General features: G+C 39.7%; 1 protein-coding gene across 3 annotated transcripts in view; it reads right to left on the reverse strand.

The window, feature by feature from the left end:
* Positions 1–5238: 5238 nt before the first annotated feature.
* SCLT1 (sodium channel and clathrin linker 1) overlaps positions 5239–18464 on the reverse strand; it is a 105187-nt gene continuing 91961 nt past the window's right edge. For 2 of the 3 annotated variants that reach the window (XM_072119401.1, XM_072119402.1), the window contains exons 20-22: positions 13905–13983; positions 9386–9481; positions 5239–5558 (exon numbers count right to left, since the gene is read on the reverse strand). In XM_072119401.1, the coding sequence (XP_071975502.1) occupies positions 5496–5558; positions 9386–9481; positions 13905–13983 (238 nt within the window). In that variant the 3' untranslated portion in view covers positions 5239–5495. Of the gene's footprint in view, positions 5559–9385; positions 9482–13904; positions 13984–16454; positions 16635–18464 lie in introns of those variants that run through there. The other variant, XR_011849201.1, reaches the window with a different exon arrangement.

An 18464-nucleotide genomic window follows, 5' to 3' on the forward strand; every position in this document is an offset into this window, starting at 1 on the left:
GCCTGCCACCTAGAACACACAATTCTGGTGTTGTTTTAAAGAAGAGACTATCTCCTTAAATATTGCAATATTGTGTTTCTGGGTGCCACAGAACTGGATATACCCACTTCTAAACTATAATAGCTATATAAAAATCGCATCTGACTACATATTTCCGCAGGCAGTCCTATTCAGCAACTGAGCCATTGCAGTATGCCCACTCATCAATTAAATCATAGTCAGTTACTGTGCAAGACTGCCCACTGGACTCCTAAACTCAGAATAAGCAGAGTTTAAAGGTCATCTACCACCAGGATAAAAGCCCCTCAGGCTCATTTGCATACGGTCCTTCATCCTGGTGGTAGATGTCCTTTAAAGGGGTTATCAGAGCTTAAGAAATAAGCGGGCTATTTAAAAAAAAATAAAAATAAAAAATGTCTACTTACCTCCTCTGGCACTGCTGATCCCACCGCGGTCTGTTTGATCCTTTCCCCTGTTTGTTCACAGGGGCACAGAAGCCACGCACCGGGAGCTTCCGGCCGCCCCATGTGGCCAGCCACATCCATCCGTTCCTATCTCTCAGCATTGTTGGGCGCTGGGAGATGGTGTCGGATGGGAGCTTCTGGCCTGCCGGATCAGACGGACCACAGCGTGGGACACCAGCAGCGCCATATATGATCTGCTTATTGTGACAGATTTCCTTTACTTTTCTTCTGTTTCAAGATTATATATATTTTATGGTCTCCGGATCCATGTGTTTAGTAAACAGAATAACTGCTAGAAATCCTCTATAAGATATACACAGAATATACATGAGATAAATTCTATAGGTCATCTCCATCAGAGACCATGTGATCCCGACAAGCAACACGGCAGTCGCACTGAAGTTCCAGATTATAAATGTGAATAATAACTTTGATATAGGCTCTAATGTATTTACAACAACCCAGCATCGTCTGTATTCAGACTAAATACTTTATTATCCCAAATATAAAATATTTTCCTACTTAAAAGGAACCTGTCTGTAGAAACATACCCAATAAACCACTAGCAGTATGTTATCAAGCAGCTGAGCACCTTTCAGATCATGTTTCTTTCATGACTCAGTGTGGTGGCATCATCCAGATAATCTACTTTGAAGTGACATGTAGATTTGTGTTAAAGGAAACCTACCACTTGAAGTGGCAGGTTTCAGAAGAAAATACCGGGCACCAGCTCAGGGTGAGCTGGTGCCGGAGCTTATTTTTGTTAGTGTTTTAAACTTTATAGCCGGCGCAGGGAGGTACGCGCTCGGTGCTTGGTGCATGGTAAGCGCCGAGTGCGTACCTCCCTGCGCCGGCTATAAAGTTTAAAACACTAACAAAAATAAGCTCCCCGGTATTTCCATCAGAAACCTGCCACTTCAAGTGGTAGGTTTCCTTTAAAGTCTCCCCCTCCTTGCCTTTATACAACCAAAGTCAAGCTCTCTCTTCCTCAGAAAGCCCCATGCACTGTAATTGATGGTCCTGCATCTAGAGACATCACTAAGCAGATCTCCTGAAGTCTGATGCATTATGTTAATAACAGAGGAGCAGGCATTCAGAACCCCTCAGCTTGACTTCAGTGTTAAACTCTCCGCCTCCTTGACTTTATACAGGCAGTCCCCGGGTTACATACAAGATAGGGTCTGTAGGTTTGTTCTTAAGTTGAGTTTGTATGTAAGTCGGAACTGTATACTTTATCATTGTAATCCCAGACAGAACTTTTTTGGTGTCTGTGACAATTGGATTTTAAAAATGTTGGGTTGTCATAAGAATCAATATTAACACTAAAGCTTCATTACAGACACCTGTGATAACTGTTACAGCTGTTTATTGTAGCCTAGGACTAAAGTACAATAAAATGCCAATATCAAGAGGTCCGTTTGTAACTATGGGTTGTATGTAAGTCGAGTGTTCTTAAGTAGGGGACCGCCTGTACATCTAATTTACATCTCACTTCAAAGTTGATTTTCTGGATGATGCCACCACACTGGGCCATGAAAGAAACGATCTGGAAAATGTTTAGCTGCCCGACAACACACCAGTAGTGGTTTATTAGGCCAATTGCTGATGACAAGTTCCCTTTAAAGGGAACCTCTTCAGGCACATCTAGCTCCCTAAACCAAAGGTTCTACCTCATTTTCTGTAGTGAGTTGCTCTGCATGATGATACTGAAATGAGTCAGCGGCTCCTGTGAATTATAAAATGAACCCCGCAGTCTGCATTGTAATCCTGGGAATCGAGTCAGCTGGGTGTTCCCAAGCTGATTTAGGTTTCAACACCCTGTTCATCCTCTGTCCTCTTATAAACATCCTCCCTGTAGCTTAGCAAGAGGTGTGCAGGAGGCATGAGGAGGTGTGCCGAGGATATATTAATATCATCATGCAGTGAAGAGGTAGGACCTTCAGTTTGATGTGCCTGGCAGGTTCCCTTTAACTACTGCTGTGCATTTTGAGAGAAACACATTTTGATATGGTGATTCATAAATCTTGTACATTTACTACTTGCCTTTTATCTTATAAATACATGAAAAAAGTATTAAATTATGAAAAAAAATTTCCAGTGAAATATGCAAATGTAAGAAAACATTCCCTTAATTAAATGAAGAATTTGTGCCATTTGAATTCCTTTTGAAGTGTAAATTCGCTCTATAAATTATGCTTGGTGACTAATACAAAATTATATATTTTCCTGTTGTGAACCAATGCAGGAGACTTAGTGGCTGGAAGAAGCCCTGAAGGCTATAAGCTGTGACAGCCCAGTCATTTAGTGGAGAATGTACAGCACAAAGGTGCTTCTTCTTACCCATTTATCTCATAGTGCGGCTTCTCTTGTCACAGGAATCACAATGCTTGTCACCTCTTCCATGGGCAAACCTGTCCTTTCTTATATTTACACTATCATCAAGTTTTGCATAAATTTTGATAATGTAAAATTATGTGAAGCTTTTATCATGAGGAACGCGCTTATTTTCCCGCTGATGCCATACATCTAGTTTACAGGCTTAGAAGTGCTGGTGCTGGTATTAAATATTGGCTGAAATATACAGAGTAAGATAAGGGATGGAAGAAATAGAAATATCAACGGAGTAAAAGAAGTTTATGTGGAGAGTCTGAAATTCTGCCCATAAATAACATCCCATTAATGTCCCGAGAAATTAGGGCAAAGCACGACGCTGCGATATGTATACATTATATATATTACAGCTCTGGAACGATAACTGGGGCTAACTTTATTACAGGGCGATGTAAACGGCCACTAAACTTGATAAAGGCAATGGCTTGTTACCAAGTCTGTTGGGGTCTTTGGCTGGATGCACATGATCATGTGCAGCTCCACGGACCACACACCTTGTACAGAAGGAGATTCCTTGCATTACACCAAAATATGTTACAAATACTTCCCCTATGCTGGTAGAACGGCAGCACCGACACTGAAGTCCGTCCGCTTGCATTATATTTTTGTATTACGAAAGGGCTCCCCTTCTGTACACGGTGTTCAGTCTGTGCGGTCGGGCTAGTGTCATACAACAGATTCAAAGATTGTAAGGCTCCAGTCATTAAGAGTCCAGGGATTATTCTTCCTTCTTCAGACTAAGAAGAATATTGTATTACATTAGAGGATTCAGGCAGCACTATGAAAGCTGTATTATGGTTCTGTCCAACACAGCTATGATGTAACTGTCTGGATGAATACGTAAACTGTATTTAAAGGGAATCTGTCAGCAGAAATTGACCTAATAAACATCTACATCTATGTTAACCTGTCAAACAGGTCAACTCCTTCCAGATCATGATTCTTTCATCACCCAGTTTGGAGGCATCTTCTGCAGAGGGGCAGACCTTTTTCTGAATGATGCAACCATAATGAAACCATGAATGAAACTATCTGGAAGGTATTAATCTGCTTGACAAACATACGGGTAGTGGTTTGTTTCTGCTGTCAGGTTCCCTTTAACACAAGGAAAGATTAGAGTTTAGTGTGGCCATGTATTACACCCCAGGTGCCACATGTTATGCCCAAATGTACACTGATATTAAATAGATTGCTCCCTAGTGCGAATACTCTTGTAGGTGCATGTACGCACTCAGGTGATGATCACTTTTAGTTATGTATCCTGCAGCACAGGCAAGTTAGAAATACTCAATCTGTATCAGGATATCTACAATACAACCCTATGATTGAGGACAACCCACAACCCCATAAACCCATAACTGGAGGTAACGTTTTTTCCATCCTATTGAGGAAGAAGCGGTCAGCTTTGAAATGCGTGTAGTGGCAATTCACTACACATTTGTGAAAGTTACTAACAACTATTAGTATTGTTATTCTATCTTCACTTGGAAAATTAAGCAGCCACTGCCTCAAAGCTAACTGGTTTGAATGTCAACGACCACTAGGGATTCCATATGTTGAAAAGAACCAAATGATACACGAACGTCACACTGAATACCTGCTGGTCTGCACAGCCGCAGTGCCGAGATTACCACCAGCACAAAACATCTGGCGTGCATCGCGTCAACACTTAGGGGTATCCATGGGGTATAGTGCTCCGTAGTGATCATCATATGACTTATTACCGCAAAGACATCCTGAATGGTCTTGCTCCACACGGATGATGTGGGAGCTGTCACCACAAAGCAACCACTGCCTCAATCAGCCCAAGAAAGCTCCAATCCAGACCCCAATATGGATAACCCAAAACACCACATTTGTGGAGGAGCGCTGTACAGCAGAGAATCCATTTTTTTCTACCCACAAGATACCTGGGGGTACCTCTATCATAGGGTTCAAATGTACATTAAAGGGACAGAATTGGGCACCCTATAGGTACGCTGAGTACAGTATGATTATATTATCAATTGGGAAGCAAGCCTTAAAGCGTACTTCACCTTTAAAACAATGGTGGGAATCATTAGTGCACTGTGGTTACGGTGTTCTTCTCCCTGGAGTCTGTTTGTGAATTTGTGGGTCAGACTTCCACACCGAAATCTCTGGACAGAAGGGGTAAGGAAGGAGTGAGCAGGTAAAGTAAACAAGGAAGTGGTGAAGGAGGCATTTTGCTCTGGTAAAATGTATTACAAAGTTTCTTATATTCAATTGTGCAATCATTTTATGAAAAGTTTATTGAAAAGTTGGGTACCACTGGACATTCATAATGGATCTGGATAGAGAAAAGCAGGAGTGGTGCTCTCTAATGAAGTGGAGCTCTAGAATTAATGAGCAAGTGAAAACAGTATGCAAACCAAGTATAAATAGTTTAATCGTACAAATTATCCTTTTTAAACATGTACAATCTTAATAAAATTGGCAAAAAAATGTATACGTGACAAGTTTTCATTTTTTCTCATTATTAAACCGTTGCAGATTGTCCAGAACTGAAAGGCTTAAGCCGCTGCTGACTGCAGCACTGACAACAAGTCATTAATTCTTTATGTTCTTCCATGTTTTACTGCGGGTTGTATAATCCCAATTATAACAGTTGTACTTTTATTTTTAGATTTTCTCAAGGTCCAGTTCATGAGTTGTTTTTCTCCTCTGGGAAACAACACGACTGAGCTGCAAAAATACATGCAAATGGTTAAACGAAAATTTCTCTCAGCAACAGAATAACAAATTCACGTCGAGTAATAAAGCACCAATTCTCGCCAGGAGAGTGTTTGTAATCATGTGAGAATGTTTCTGGGTAATTGGACAAGACTATAAAAATTCTAAAAGATCTACAAATAAAGCAAAAGTCAGTTCAAAATCTTTGAAGAACTTGGTTCAATAAAGCAACGCATCCCAAGAGTGCAGCATTACTATACCGTACTGCCCCAGGAAGAGATGGATGTGAGGACAGACCACCACCTCCGCATTTATTATTAAGAGAACTTCGGCATAAAACATGGGCTCAAACACTTCGGCTTTTTATGAATTTCCAAGTTTGCTTTTACTCCGTGTAGAAAATATCTCCGGTGGTTATATGGAAACCGTTAATGTATCTATACTCCAAATCTTGTGCTTTTACTTAGTACATAGAGTTCTCCAGCTGTGCATGGGCTGTGGGGAAGGTCGTCCTATTATCCAGGTATTTTGCCTATATCAAGTACATCTCATTTCATAATTCGAATAAAAAGAAAGCCATAATATCCCTCAACTGCTCTACCTAGAGATGTTACATGACTGAAATCCTGTATAATGATGTGACACTCCTGGTGCTGGCTCCTCTATGTGCTTCCTGGTGGTGGCGCCTCCTGCAGCCTGTGTGTATGAGATACTCCTATACACATGACTGACAGCCTGTATAATGGTGTGAGGTATAATGGTGTAATGGCTCCTCTATGTGCTTCCGCCCCTGCAGACTGTGTGTATGAGATACTCCTATACACATGACTGACAGCCTGTATAATGGTGTGAGGTATAATGGTGTAATGGCTCCTCTATGTGCTTCCTAGTGCTTGCGCCTCCTGCAGCCTGTGTGTATGAGATACTCCTATACCCATGACTGACAGCCTGTATAATGATGTGACACTCTTGTTGCTGGTACCCTCTGCAGCCTGTGTATGAGATATTACTGTACACATGACTGACAGCCTGTAGCAGTTGTAACAGCCTGTTACTCCTATACACTACATGTGTAGCTCATGTCTGTGTCTCTCATACAGACACTAGCGATGCTTTCTATACATTACCCACAGACAGCAGTGGAAGGAGCGGGGAACGGAAACAGTGCCCGGGCTCATTTACATAATAAAGAAAAGATGAGTTTAGAATGATTACTATTTGAATTAACTAGCTAAGATCTGGGATGGAATCCTTGTGAGCTGCTCCAGCAGGTACTGGTGACAGACTTAATGGCTACAAACCTGGAACAGTTGCAATATTACAGGGTAATTGCTGACAGGCAACCTTTATACACTAGTGACCATACAGTCAAGTAAGATGATTACAGACAGACAAGCAGGTTCAGGAAATGGAGGAAAGTAGACTGGGCAATAGTGGAGTTTATGTGTCAAACTAAGGTGAGGGAGATGAAGACTTCTCAATTCTGAGCTTCTTCTCTGCATCTGCTTTTCTTCATTAATTCAACATGAGTGAGACTTGAGGCAAAATAATACCGTCACAGTGTACCATGCTGACTATGACAAATCCTCTTACTTGATCATACCTGAAAATATCAGGTTCTACTATTTAACATATGTCAACAGACAAAAAGACTATGATCTCCGTTGACATTTTAGATACCCGTGTGTGAGGATACGTCCTGCAGCGGATTTCACCACCTTTATTAAGTTTTCTCTTTACCGTTGAGACGTTTGTCAAAGATCCTAGAAGACCAGTGACTGCATTTGATTCTGTAATAAGGCTATGCATTGGATTCTTTATAAATAAAATCTGTACGAACACTCCTGAATTACTCTAATTTTAATTTCCTAAAATTATAAATGAACCTAAGATAAACTTCAAAACACAATTTAAATCTGGAAATGTTAAATGGCATAAAAAGGGTGATGAATTCTTGGAGCTACTTTAAAGGGAACCTGTCACCAGGGACCTCATTTTCACTAAAGACAGGTAGCAGGAGCCCATTACAGCTGTAATGCAAATATGCCTTTCTGCCTTTTCTAAGCATTTGCATTATGAGCAGGAGCAGGAGGAGCTGTACAGGGCCACAAAGGTGGGGGAAAGAGCTCGGCATTCTGCAGCACAGACAAGTCACACAATTTTTTGAAATGCATCTAAACCAAAGCCCAACCCCTGGAACCGCACAGAGGATTCTGTCAGGGTGCAAGGTCAGTTATATTAAACAATTATATTATAATGCAAATGCTTAGAGAAGGCAGAAAGACATATTTGCAATGCACCTGTAATGGGATTTTGCAACCCGTCTTTAGTGAAAATGAGGTGACAGGTTCCTTTTAAAGCAGTGTTAGGATTTGTTTTTTGCTAGATAAACAATCGTTTTCAATTGCAGTTTTGACCTTTACCTTTTTTTTTTTTACTACATTGGTGTTAAATAATGTGATCATTTTTGTTATATTGTAGTTAGAATTATGGACATGGCATTACCGTTCATAGTTTTTTTTTTTTTTAAGTAATCTTTATTAGACTATATAACATTTTCTTTTAGGCCATGTGGGGAATTTCACAACACATTCTTCTGATCACAGATATAAAGAACTTGTGAATTCATCATATCAAACATAAATGCCATTCCTTAAAACACTGACAGGCTGTCAAAGCCTAATGCACACATAGCCATGGCACACCTAGAAGCATTTGTTACAGGCAGTACATATAATTGTATTATTATTTATCATTTAATATACAATTACTAAAAGACAATAGTTTACATATACTGTATAATCTTGGTTGGGCTTGATTTTAAAGTGTTCCTATCAGTTGACAAGTCTGCTCCGTATCCATTATGCTTGTCACTTTCCCTGTATCAGAGTACATAATACAGGCAGTCCCCGGGTTACGTACAAGATAGGGTCTTGTTGAATTTGTATGTAAGTCGAAACTGTATATTTTATCATTGTAGATCCAGGCAAAAAAAAAATGTTGGCCCCAGTGACAATTGGAGTTTAAACATTTTTTGCTGTAATGGGACCAAGGATTATCAATAAAGCTTCGTTACAGACACTTTACAGCTGATTATTGCAATCTGAGACTATAGTAAAGCATCCAGAGAGCTTCACCAGAGGTCAGAGGGGTCTGTCTGTAACTATGGGTTGTCTGTAAGTCGGTTGTCCTTAAGTAGGGAACCGCCTGTACACATAAAATGTATCATATTAGCCAGTGTACATCACCTGACATGTTCACTTTAAGAAAGACATTTTATATTATCTTACAGAGGGAGCACTGGCAATGCAGACCTCCGAGTAAGTCATGGCAGCTTGCTGCATCTCTCCATTTATACTCAGGGTAACACATTAAAGAGAACCTGTCACTCTGAAAAACGGCACTAGGAGCTGCTAACTAAAGTAAGCAGCTCTGAGTGCTAAAACAGATGCAGCAGTGTTACATTGCTAGTGTTATCAGAAATCTCCAATAACGCTAACAAACACTGCCGCGCTGTACACTGGAAACGCCAGACTGCTCTTAAATGCCAGCGTTGACCACCGCCCCTAATCCCACCCATTGAGAGCGGTCCGGCGTTTTCAGTGTACAGCGCAGCAGTGTTTGTTAGCGTTATCGGAGGTTTCTGATAACACTAGCAGTGTAACACTGCTGCACCTGTTTTAGCACTAGGAGCTGCTTACTTTAGTAACAGCTCCTAGTGCCGTTTTTCAGGGTGACAGGTCCTCTTTAAGCTCACGACACAAGTGATGGTTATAATTGTGCTTGGAATTCTATCACATACACAAATACACAGCATAATACATGTTATTCAGGGATACCTGTTTTGAAGCCTCAACTGCTTGTTCCTCTGCTTGGTCCAGGCGCTTTTGAAGCCTCATGCTTTTGTCCCGTAGATCTGATACCAAGCTTTCAAGCTAAATAATAAAACATAGATTAATTATATATTTATATACAATATAAACCACTACCGGTATGTTGTCAAGCAGCTAAACAGTTTCTAGATAATTTTCTTTCATGGCCCCACATCATCCCAAAAAATCAACTTTGAAGTGAGATGTTAATTGGTTGTATAAAGTGAAGGAGGCAGAGACTTTATCACTGAAGTTAAGCTCTTCCTGCCTCCGAACACCTCCTCCCACGTGACTGACATCATGCGCTGGACTTCAGGAGATCCGATCAGTGACGTCCCTGGATGCAGGACCAGAATTACAGTGAAGGGGGCGTTTTAAGCCAGGGAAAGCTTGACTTCAGTGTTAAACTCTCCGCCTCCAAAACTTCATAAGAATCAATTTACATCTCACTTCAAAGTTGTTGTTGTGTGTGATGCCACCGGGCCATGGAAGAAACATCATCTCGAAGCTAAGCATGTGCTTCACAACATACTGCTAGTGGTTTATTAAGCCAATTTCTGATGACAGGTTCCCTTTAAGATGTTAGAAGCTTTGTCATCTGGAGCAATTCATTTATTTATTTTTTTGTTATTTTTACGTCCAAATAATTACACATACAGTAACTACATACATTCATAATGAATGGGTGAAATTGCGCTGTAAATCCCTAATAAGACTTAGAGTTTCAAATCTAACACATTTACAAGGAGATTATCTGTTTAATTATAATTTCCAAGAAAATGAGAACTTTTGAAAAACTAAATCACCAAGCTCTATTAAGACTGTGTGAAAAGACATCAGCTTGCTGAGATTTCTATTTCCACAACATGTCACATTTGGCTGACAACACATATGTGGCATATCCTCCGTACTGCAGCTCAGTGTAGGAATGTGTCCTAAGCTTTGCAGATAAAGTCACACTTCTAAGACAAGACAGATGTTTCTTACCTATTGTAAGTGTACTTATTGTTTCAGACTATGTAGCTTAAAGGGACACAGTCACCACATTTTACCCCATTTAAACTTCAGGTAGGGTATAACATATCCTTTCTAGAATTCCCTCTTATGTGAACTCTCACCCATTTATCTAGAAAAAATGTCCTCCAAAATCATGTGATAATGAGCGAAGATGAGTCATATTTTACCTGAGACAAGTCAAGTTTATAGCATAGCTAGTTATATTAAAAGAATCACATCTTTCAGATCGCATATAAAAATACATAGTTGGAAATTTTAGCGGCGTGTATCCGATCTCCGCTCATGCCTGACCACAGTTCATGTTCACGTGACTTTGGATATATATTTTTTTATACTGTAGGTAAACGGGTGAAATTTCAGATTAAAGAGATTTCTAGAAAGGACATTCATACCCTACCTGAGGATGCTGGTAGATTAATGCTGTCCTGAGTAGGCATTATACGACTTGTTTATGGTGTGTTTCCCCACTTTTACCATATAGCTGTTGGAGACTGGCTACTCTGATGTCTCCCGTACAATGTACATAAAGGAGATCCTGTTTCTCTGACTTACATAGATAATAAAAGTCTAATTGTGGATTATAATATAGGTGGCTGCCCAGCATCCTAATAAAATGTTTAAAGGGAACCTGTCACCAGGGACTTAAATTTTCACTATAGACTGGTTGCAGAAGCCAAATACAGCTGCATTGCACATATTCTTTTCTGCTTTCCCTAAGCATTTGCATTACAATATAATTGTATGTTATAATTTACCTTTACCCTGACAGAATCCTCTGTGTAGTCTTAGGGGTAGGGCTTTGGTTTGGCTGCATTTCAAAAAACAACACGTGACTTGCTGTGTTACAAACTCCTAAGCTCTCACCCCCCACCTTTGTGCTCTTGTATAGCTCCTCCCTGCCCCACTGATAACAGGTGAACAAGCTTTGAGCTCTGTTCCAGTGAAGGTGGGAGCTGAGAGCTAAGGAGTGACAGGAAAATTAAAACACACAACTATATTCTAATGCAAATACTTAAAGAAAGCAGAAAAGCATATTTGCAATGCAGGTGTGATGGGCTTCAGCAGTCTTGTGAAAATGAGGTCCCTGGCAACAGGTTTCCTTTAAATGTAAGAAGGAGCCTATGGCTGCTTTGTGCCAGGCCCCTTTTTGCAGTACAGATAGAAAATGTCATGTGCGGTGTGCATGCTGCTCAGCAGAACATCTTACTCCTTCTAGGCCCTGTTTAACAGGAGTGAGAGAGTAGCAATTCTACTAACTACTTGGGTTCCTAAAATACCCCCCATGTCTGCAGGCATGTTGGAGCCTGTAAGAGCTATGGCACTCCTATTTGAACAGGTCTGAACTGGTGGAGATTTCTGCTATAGTCTTTGCCATTTTTCCATCAGAGACTAGTTTATGTGGCGGACATAAACAATCTCCCCCATTGACCCTGGCCCCAGCCAAATATATATATATTTCTGGTATACAACAGACATTATTGCAGTGTATTATAGGTGCAATCAGGGTTAAGCACCTACATGTCCCCTCTTGGAACAAAAGGTTTAAAAATATAAAATACCATAAGAATGAAAGTTCAAATCCAAATATACTGTATACAGGCAGTCCCCGGGTTACATACAAGATAGGGTCTGTAGGTTTGTTCTTAAGTAGAATTTGTATGTAAGTTGGAACTGTATATTTTATCATTGTAATCCCAGCCAGAACTTCTTTGATCTCTGTGACAACTGGATTTTAAAAATGTTGGATCGTCATAAGAATCAGGATTAACAATAAAGCTTCATTACAGACCCCTGTGATAACTGTTATAGCTGTATTTTGTAGCCCAAGGCTAAAGTACAATAAGTTACCAATATCCAGTGGTGCGTTTGTAACTAGGGGTCATATGTAAGTCAAGTGTTCTTAAGTAGGGGACTGCCTGTATCTATATTGATTGGACAGAATACTGCAGACTACAATGTCATTGTATCCAAAATGAAATTTAAAAACTGCTTTATTTAAACATAAAAAGTCAATATAAACTCATGTGTTGTTCCAGATCTATCTTGAAAGCTGGGCTGGTATTGTATCTATGTAAAAGCTTGGTTCCACTGATGTGTATTTGTAGTAAGCTTGTTTCTGGTACAAAAACTCTGTAGCAAACTATGCCCTGGTAACAAATAGTATGTGTAGCACTATACTTTATCCTTGTATCATACGCATGTTTTAAAGCTATGCTCTGGTCCTGCATCCATGTAGTCAACTTGGTTCTGGTCCTGCATCCATGTAGTCAGCTTGGTTCTGGTCCTGCATCCATGTAGTCAGCTTGGTTCTGGTCCTGCATCCATGTAGTCAGCTTGGTTCTGGTCCTGCATCCATGTAGTCAGCTTGGTTCTGGTCCTGCATCCATGTAGTCAGCTTGGTTCTGGTCCTGCATCCATGTAGTCAGCTTGGTTCTGGTCCTGCATCCATGTAGTCAGCTTGGTTCTGGTCCTGCATCCATGTAGTCAGCTTGGTTCTGGTCCTGCATCCATGTAGTCAGCTTGGTTCTGGTCCTGCATCCATGTAGTCAGCTTGGTTCTGGTCCTGCATCCATGTAGTCAGCTTGGTTCTGGTGCCTATTGCAGTAAGGTTGGTACCGTATAGATGCAGTAAGGTTGGTACCGTATAGATGCAGTAAGGTTGGTACCGTATAGATGCAGTAAGGTTGGTACCGTATAGATGCAGTAAGGTTGGTACCGTATAGATGCAGTAAGGTTGGTACCGTATAGATGCAGTAAGGTTGGTACCGTATAGATGCAGTAAGGTTGGTACCGTATAGATGCAGTAAGGTTGGTACCGTATAGATGCAGTAAGGTTGGTACCGTATAGATGCAGTAAGGTTGGTACCGTATAGATGCAGTAAGGTTGGTACCGTATAGATGCAGTAAGGTTGGTACCGTATAGATGCAGTAAGGTTGGTACCGTATAGATGCAGTAAGGTATCTATGTAGCAAGACTGATTATGGTGCTGTATCTATGTAGTAAGCTTGGCTCTTGTACTGTAACTATGTGGAAAACTTGATTATAGCACTGTATCTGTGGAAAAGCTTGGTTCTGGGCTCACATTCATATAGGGGATACAGCATAGGGACCAGAGCAGTCTTCCTCTAAAGAAGTCCATAGCAATTTATCAAAGTTTTATTTTTTAAAATGTCCCAAAACATGCAACTAAATTTGGCTGGAGACTAATGAGCGGACCCGATGGTGCGTTCTGTGGGTGTCCCCGTAGCCAATCATAGCCATAGCTAGTTGTGCATTAATTTGCCAGATTGCCTATGGGCCCCCAATCCAGCAGTATGTCTGAGTCAGGTGGCTGAACCAGAACCCGACCATGGGGTCCACTCATCTCTACAGGAGGCCTTTCTCTGAAATTTGGAATTTCAATCACAACAATGATTAATAAAAATAATAAGATTATTAATAATAATACCGTTTTTTGTGTTTTCTTACCTCAACATTTTTATCATGGGCGTTTTCCAGTTGAGAAACTAATTCTTGATTGCGTCTTTTCTGATCATTCAATTGACTTCTGAAAATGCAATTGTAATGATAAAGTAAAAAATCTGGGCCAAAGTATTATACAGTGGATATTATTTTTACCCTTATTTCCTGAGAAGTAATAACCATTCAAACACTAATCATGCTATAATTTCAAGTGCTAATAATATCATTAGGATATTGAGGCCATACAACACATCTACGCGTGCAGCTGTAGTGTAAATCTTCTGTAATGCCTCTTGATCCCCCAGTATTTTACCCTCAGCATGTGATGACTCATGAGGATAAAGTTTGCGGATTCATTTAGAGGTCACTTGATGATCATAATCCCACTTAGCGGAGCAGCAATAAAAGCAATTCATTCTATAACAAACTATTTAAATGGTTCTGTGGCAGAAAGCAGACGTGGGTTTAATCAAATGCCAAGTCCATTCTGCCTAAATGAGTCACAAAATAATGAAAACTCTGAATTACTATAGAAGGCTGAAACCAGGATAACCTTCATTGATAAATCTACGGAAAGACATGTAGTGTATATGATTGGTGAGTATTTTATCGTGTTCTTTTTAGTAAATCCCCTGAAGTGCACAAAAGTCAAAATATATCAGAATAAGTGAAAGTGAATCTCATATGAAGTTTAATTACTTAGATCTATGGGGTTGGAATATATTTAAAGGGGTTGTCCATATATTGCTTTTTTATTAAACCGGCTTCTTATATGCAGAAATAAGATTTTTTTACTAATGTGCAGAAGGTCCATCCATGAAAACACGGGGACAGACTGTATTACATCAGTTTGTGCTTATTATTAGAGGTATGATCATGATTTTATCCACTGCCACCCACCTTCAGGTATATTATCTACTATTATTAATGGTTTATCAACTTCTGACACACATGACCCAAGGTAATGTAACCAGTGGCCAGTACAGAAAGGCAGTTATAGCTGCAGTTTTAATCTATAGATCACTAGTAATGGTGATCAGCTGATTGTTTTATGCCTGGCGATAAAGTTTACCGAGAAAAAAATGATTTAAACAATCAGCATTTGGTATATTTGTATGTATAATAATAAATCTTTATATAGCGCCGTCATATTCCGTAGCGCTTTAGAAACTCACAGGGGACATATACAAATAAGACATTACACAGTGCAAACAGTCATATGGATAAGGGTGTGGCACAAGAGGTAGAAGAGATTGTATAATGGTCCAGCCATTATAACAGGGAACAGAATAAAATAACTTTCTAAATGATGCAGCCTGATGCTTGGTATATATCTGGTACTTGCAGGATAACTTATAGGAGGAGGACAGAGGATGGTTAGTAAAGGCGGGGGTGTGTTTGAAATTTGATGAGACCACCACAGATCACGAGAACGGGGGGTCCGATGTACCTCCCAGAGATGAGCAGACCAGATGGCCGCACAGGTCAGTGCTGCTCCATTCATCTCTATGGAGCTGACAAAGAGCTGCCTAACTTGTTTAGTGAGAAAACACCCATAAGAATAGAGTTTGGTGAGTGGAAGCTCAGTTAGTAGGGAGTTACAGTAGTCTAGGAGAGAGTGAATATAATATGGTAGTCATTCAGATGACTGGCCCTACATGTCATTAACCCTTAATTATAACCTAAATTGGACTCATGGGTAAGAATTGTACTAAAAATTTTTGTCTTTAGACTTTATGTGAAAATACCAATCAATTAATAAAACATATAAAGCACAGTTACAGGTGGCACAATGACACATAATAGATCCAATGACTTATGCATTATCATGGTGTATTATCATTTATGCATTTATCAGGGTGTCTCTCATTAAGTGCCCTATTTATGGACAGACACACAAATGTGCCCACACAAAAAAGGATTAGGACTCAAAATTATTTGAAATTAATCTCTCTTACATTGAGAATATAGGGTGAATATCTGTTCTCAGTGTATCAGGTCTCAGTGTGGATTCTCTCTCAGTGATAAAACAAAGACAAACACAAAAAAAAACTACCACAAAGAGAGAAGTTACAGAATAGAAGGTTTCCAGTGTGGGCTTTACGTCACTCTTCATGTTATTATATACAACTTTATGCTTATTCTACTCAGTTCTTTATAAGATGTTGTTCGACGCTCATTTAACTTTATTTTTTTTTTGTCAATGAACAAATGAATTTGGAGATAAGAGTCATCCAATGAGACCAAAATCATTTTGTCTTGCTTATGTTTCATGTACTTCTGCTTGGGGAAACAAAACGAGCAGTGCTGGCTGCTCCAATGTTTTACGTTTTATATGCTGTTTTTATACGGCTATGAAATCTAGAGTGAAAACGCATTACAGTAATCAACCTTTAAGAAGCTACAGAAACTGTAAAATTTCCCAAATTTGCAAAATGAGTAGCTGCAAATACTGCTGCCTCCTGAAAGTCAGATAAATAAAATGTTTTTAAGCTGCTTAAGAGCACTAATATAAAATAAGCTACTTGAAGTTAAAAATCAACAGCTAGAACTTGCCTTCGGTCGAGGATGATCCTGATGAAGGAGACATTTAACACAGACAAAGGTAGTGAGAAGTAAAATGCGCTCCATTCCATAGCTTGGCAAATAGGTTTAGGATGTGCCAGCTGTAGCTGGTGCATTATTCATGACGCACAGATAACAAATTAACAGCGCTGGTGCCAGATGTGTTTTGTTCTAGTGAAAAAACGGCAATATGCTTTAGTTACTCTCCGTGATTATGGATTTCTGTATTGTGCCAGTACCTGCAGCTGTCTTACTCAACCAGCAGAAAAAGTCTTTAATGATATTCTTTTGTCAAGATAGGACAGCTGCCAAGCAAAACACACACATGCAGATCGGGAATATAAAAAAGTAACACTTTCTAAAGGAAATACAGAAATAAATACAGACAGCATTAGCTGGGGATGTGCTCAAGTCTTTGGAATACAAGGCAATAGACTTTAGCAGGGTGAGTGATCTCATCGGGCTCAGCACACTCACGTTGTTTTATGATGATGATGGTGGTGGTGTCAACGGAATAGGTGACCGTTCATGACCCTACAGTTGTAAGGAGTACTGTAAAGATACAAATAATTGAAAGTAGGATCATACTTTCTACGTAAAAAAAAAAATCCTGATCTGCTAGATGGAGTACTTAAAGCGGATATATCTTTAAACTGTGGCAACTACAGTGGGGGAAATAAGTATTTGATCCTAGGCTGATTTTGCAAGGAAGGGAATTTGGTCACATGAGACCAAAATAGAACTTTTTGGTATCAACGCCACTTTCTGGATTTGGAGGAAGAAGAAGAGTACAGCCCTAAAAACACAATCCCAAATATGCAACATGGGGGTGGAAATATATTACTTTGGGGGTGGTTTTCTCCAAAGAGGACAGGACAACTGCACCATACTGATGGGAGGAAGGCTGGGGCCACGTATCGCAGGATTTTGGACAAAAACCTCCTGAACCCAATCAGAAATCTTTGGAGAGAGCTGAAATTCAATGTAGTCCAGTGACACCATCGAAACCTGAAACACGTGGAGAAGATCAGTATGGAGGACTAGGCCAAAATCCCTGCCGCAGTGTGTGTAAACTTGGTCAAGAAATGCAGGAAATGTCTGACCCCTGCAAATTTGTTTTTGTACCAAATATTAAGTTACATTTTTCTATGGGATCTTATTTAATTCAAATAAATGGTAAATGATTATTTAAAAACCATACAGTGTGATTTTCTTTTGGATTTTGTTTCTCACAGCTAAAGTGTATCTACAGTAAAGATTACGGACCTCGTTATTCTTTGTAGGCGGGAAAACTTGCAAAATCGGCTTGGGGTCAAATATTTATTTCCCCCACTGTAGAAGCATATTTGGCGTCATTTTAAAACAGAGAATCTCCCTATGAATATTGCATCAGGATTGTGTTCCAAAGAACTGGAGAAATTTGCTGTTAAAGTCAGAAACACATTGGCGAATGAGCAGAACTGGTATACCAAAGAAACAAAGGACACAAACAACAGACTCGGCCACATGTTGAGAAAGTTTGTGTGCAAGAAGCCTAATACAACAATTTTTACAGTACGATCCCTTAACTCAGTTTTCCTAAGATTAATTTTTTTTAAATTCAGTTTAACCCCTTAATGTATTATGATGTACATGTAAGCCACAAGGGGTGACCCCTATTCATACATGTGGGAGATGTACCCCCACCGATCCCGGTGACGTCACCTTAGAGAATTATCCACAAACTGCAATTTTAAGGTAACCTTGGGGTCTAAAAAGTAGTAGTCTAAAAAATTCTAATCTCCCCCCTTTCCCTAGAACTGATATAAAAAATCAAACATGTTAGGTATCACCACATCCCAAAAGTCCCAATCAATGTATAAAAACGGCTTATAATAATCCCCGGCAGTGAACCATGTAACAGAAAATTCAGTAGTGTCTAAATGTCCAAAATGCCACTTTTTTTTCCATTTTGCAACACACAAAAATTTTATAAAAATATTGTATGATCCCCAAAATGAT

The sequence above is a fragment of the Engystomops pustulosus genome, chromosome 1, assembly GCF_040894005.1.
Source record: "Engystomops pustulosus chromosome 1, aEngPut4.maternal, whole genome shotgun sequence".
In the NCBI taxonomy this organism is placed as follows: Eukaryota; Metazoa; Chordata; class Amphibia; order Anura; family Leptodactylidae; genus Engystomops; species Engystomops pustulosus.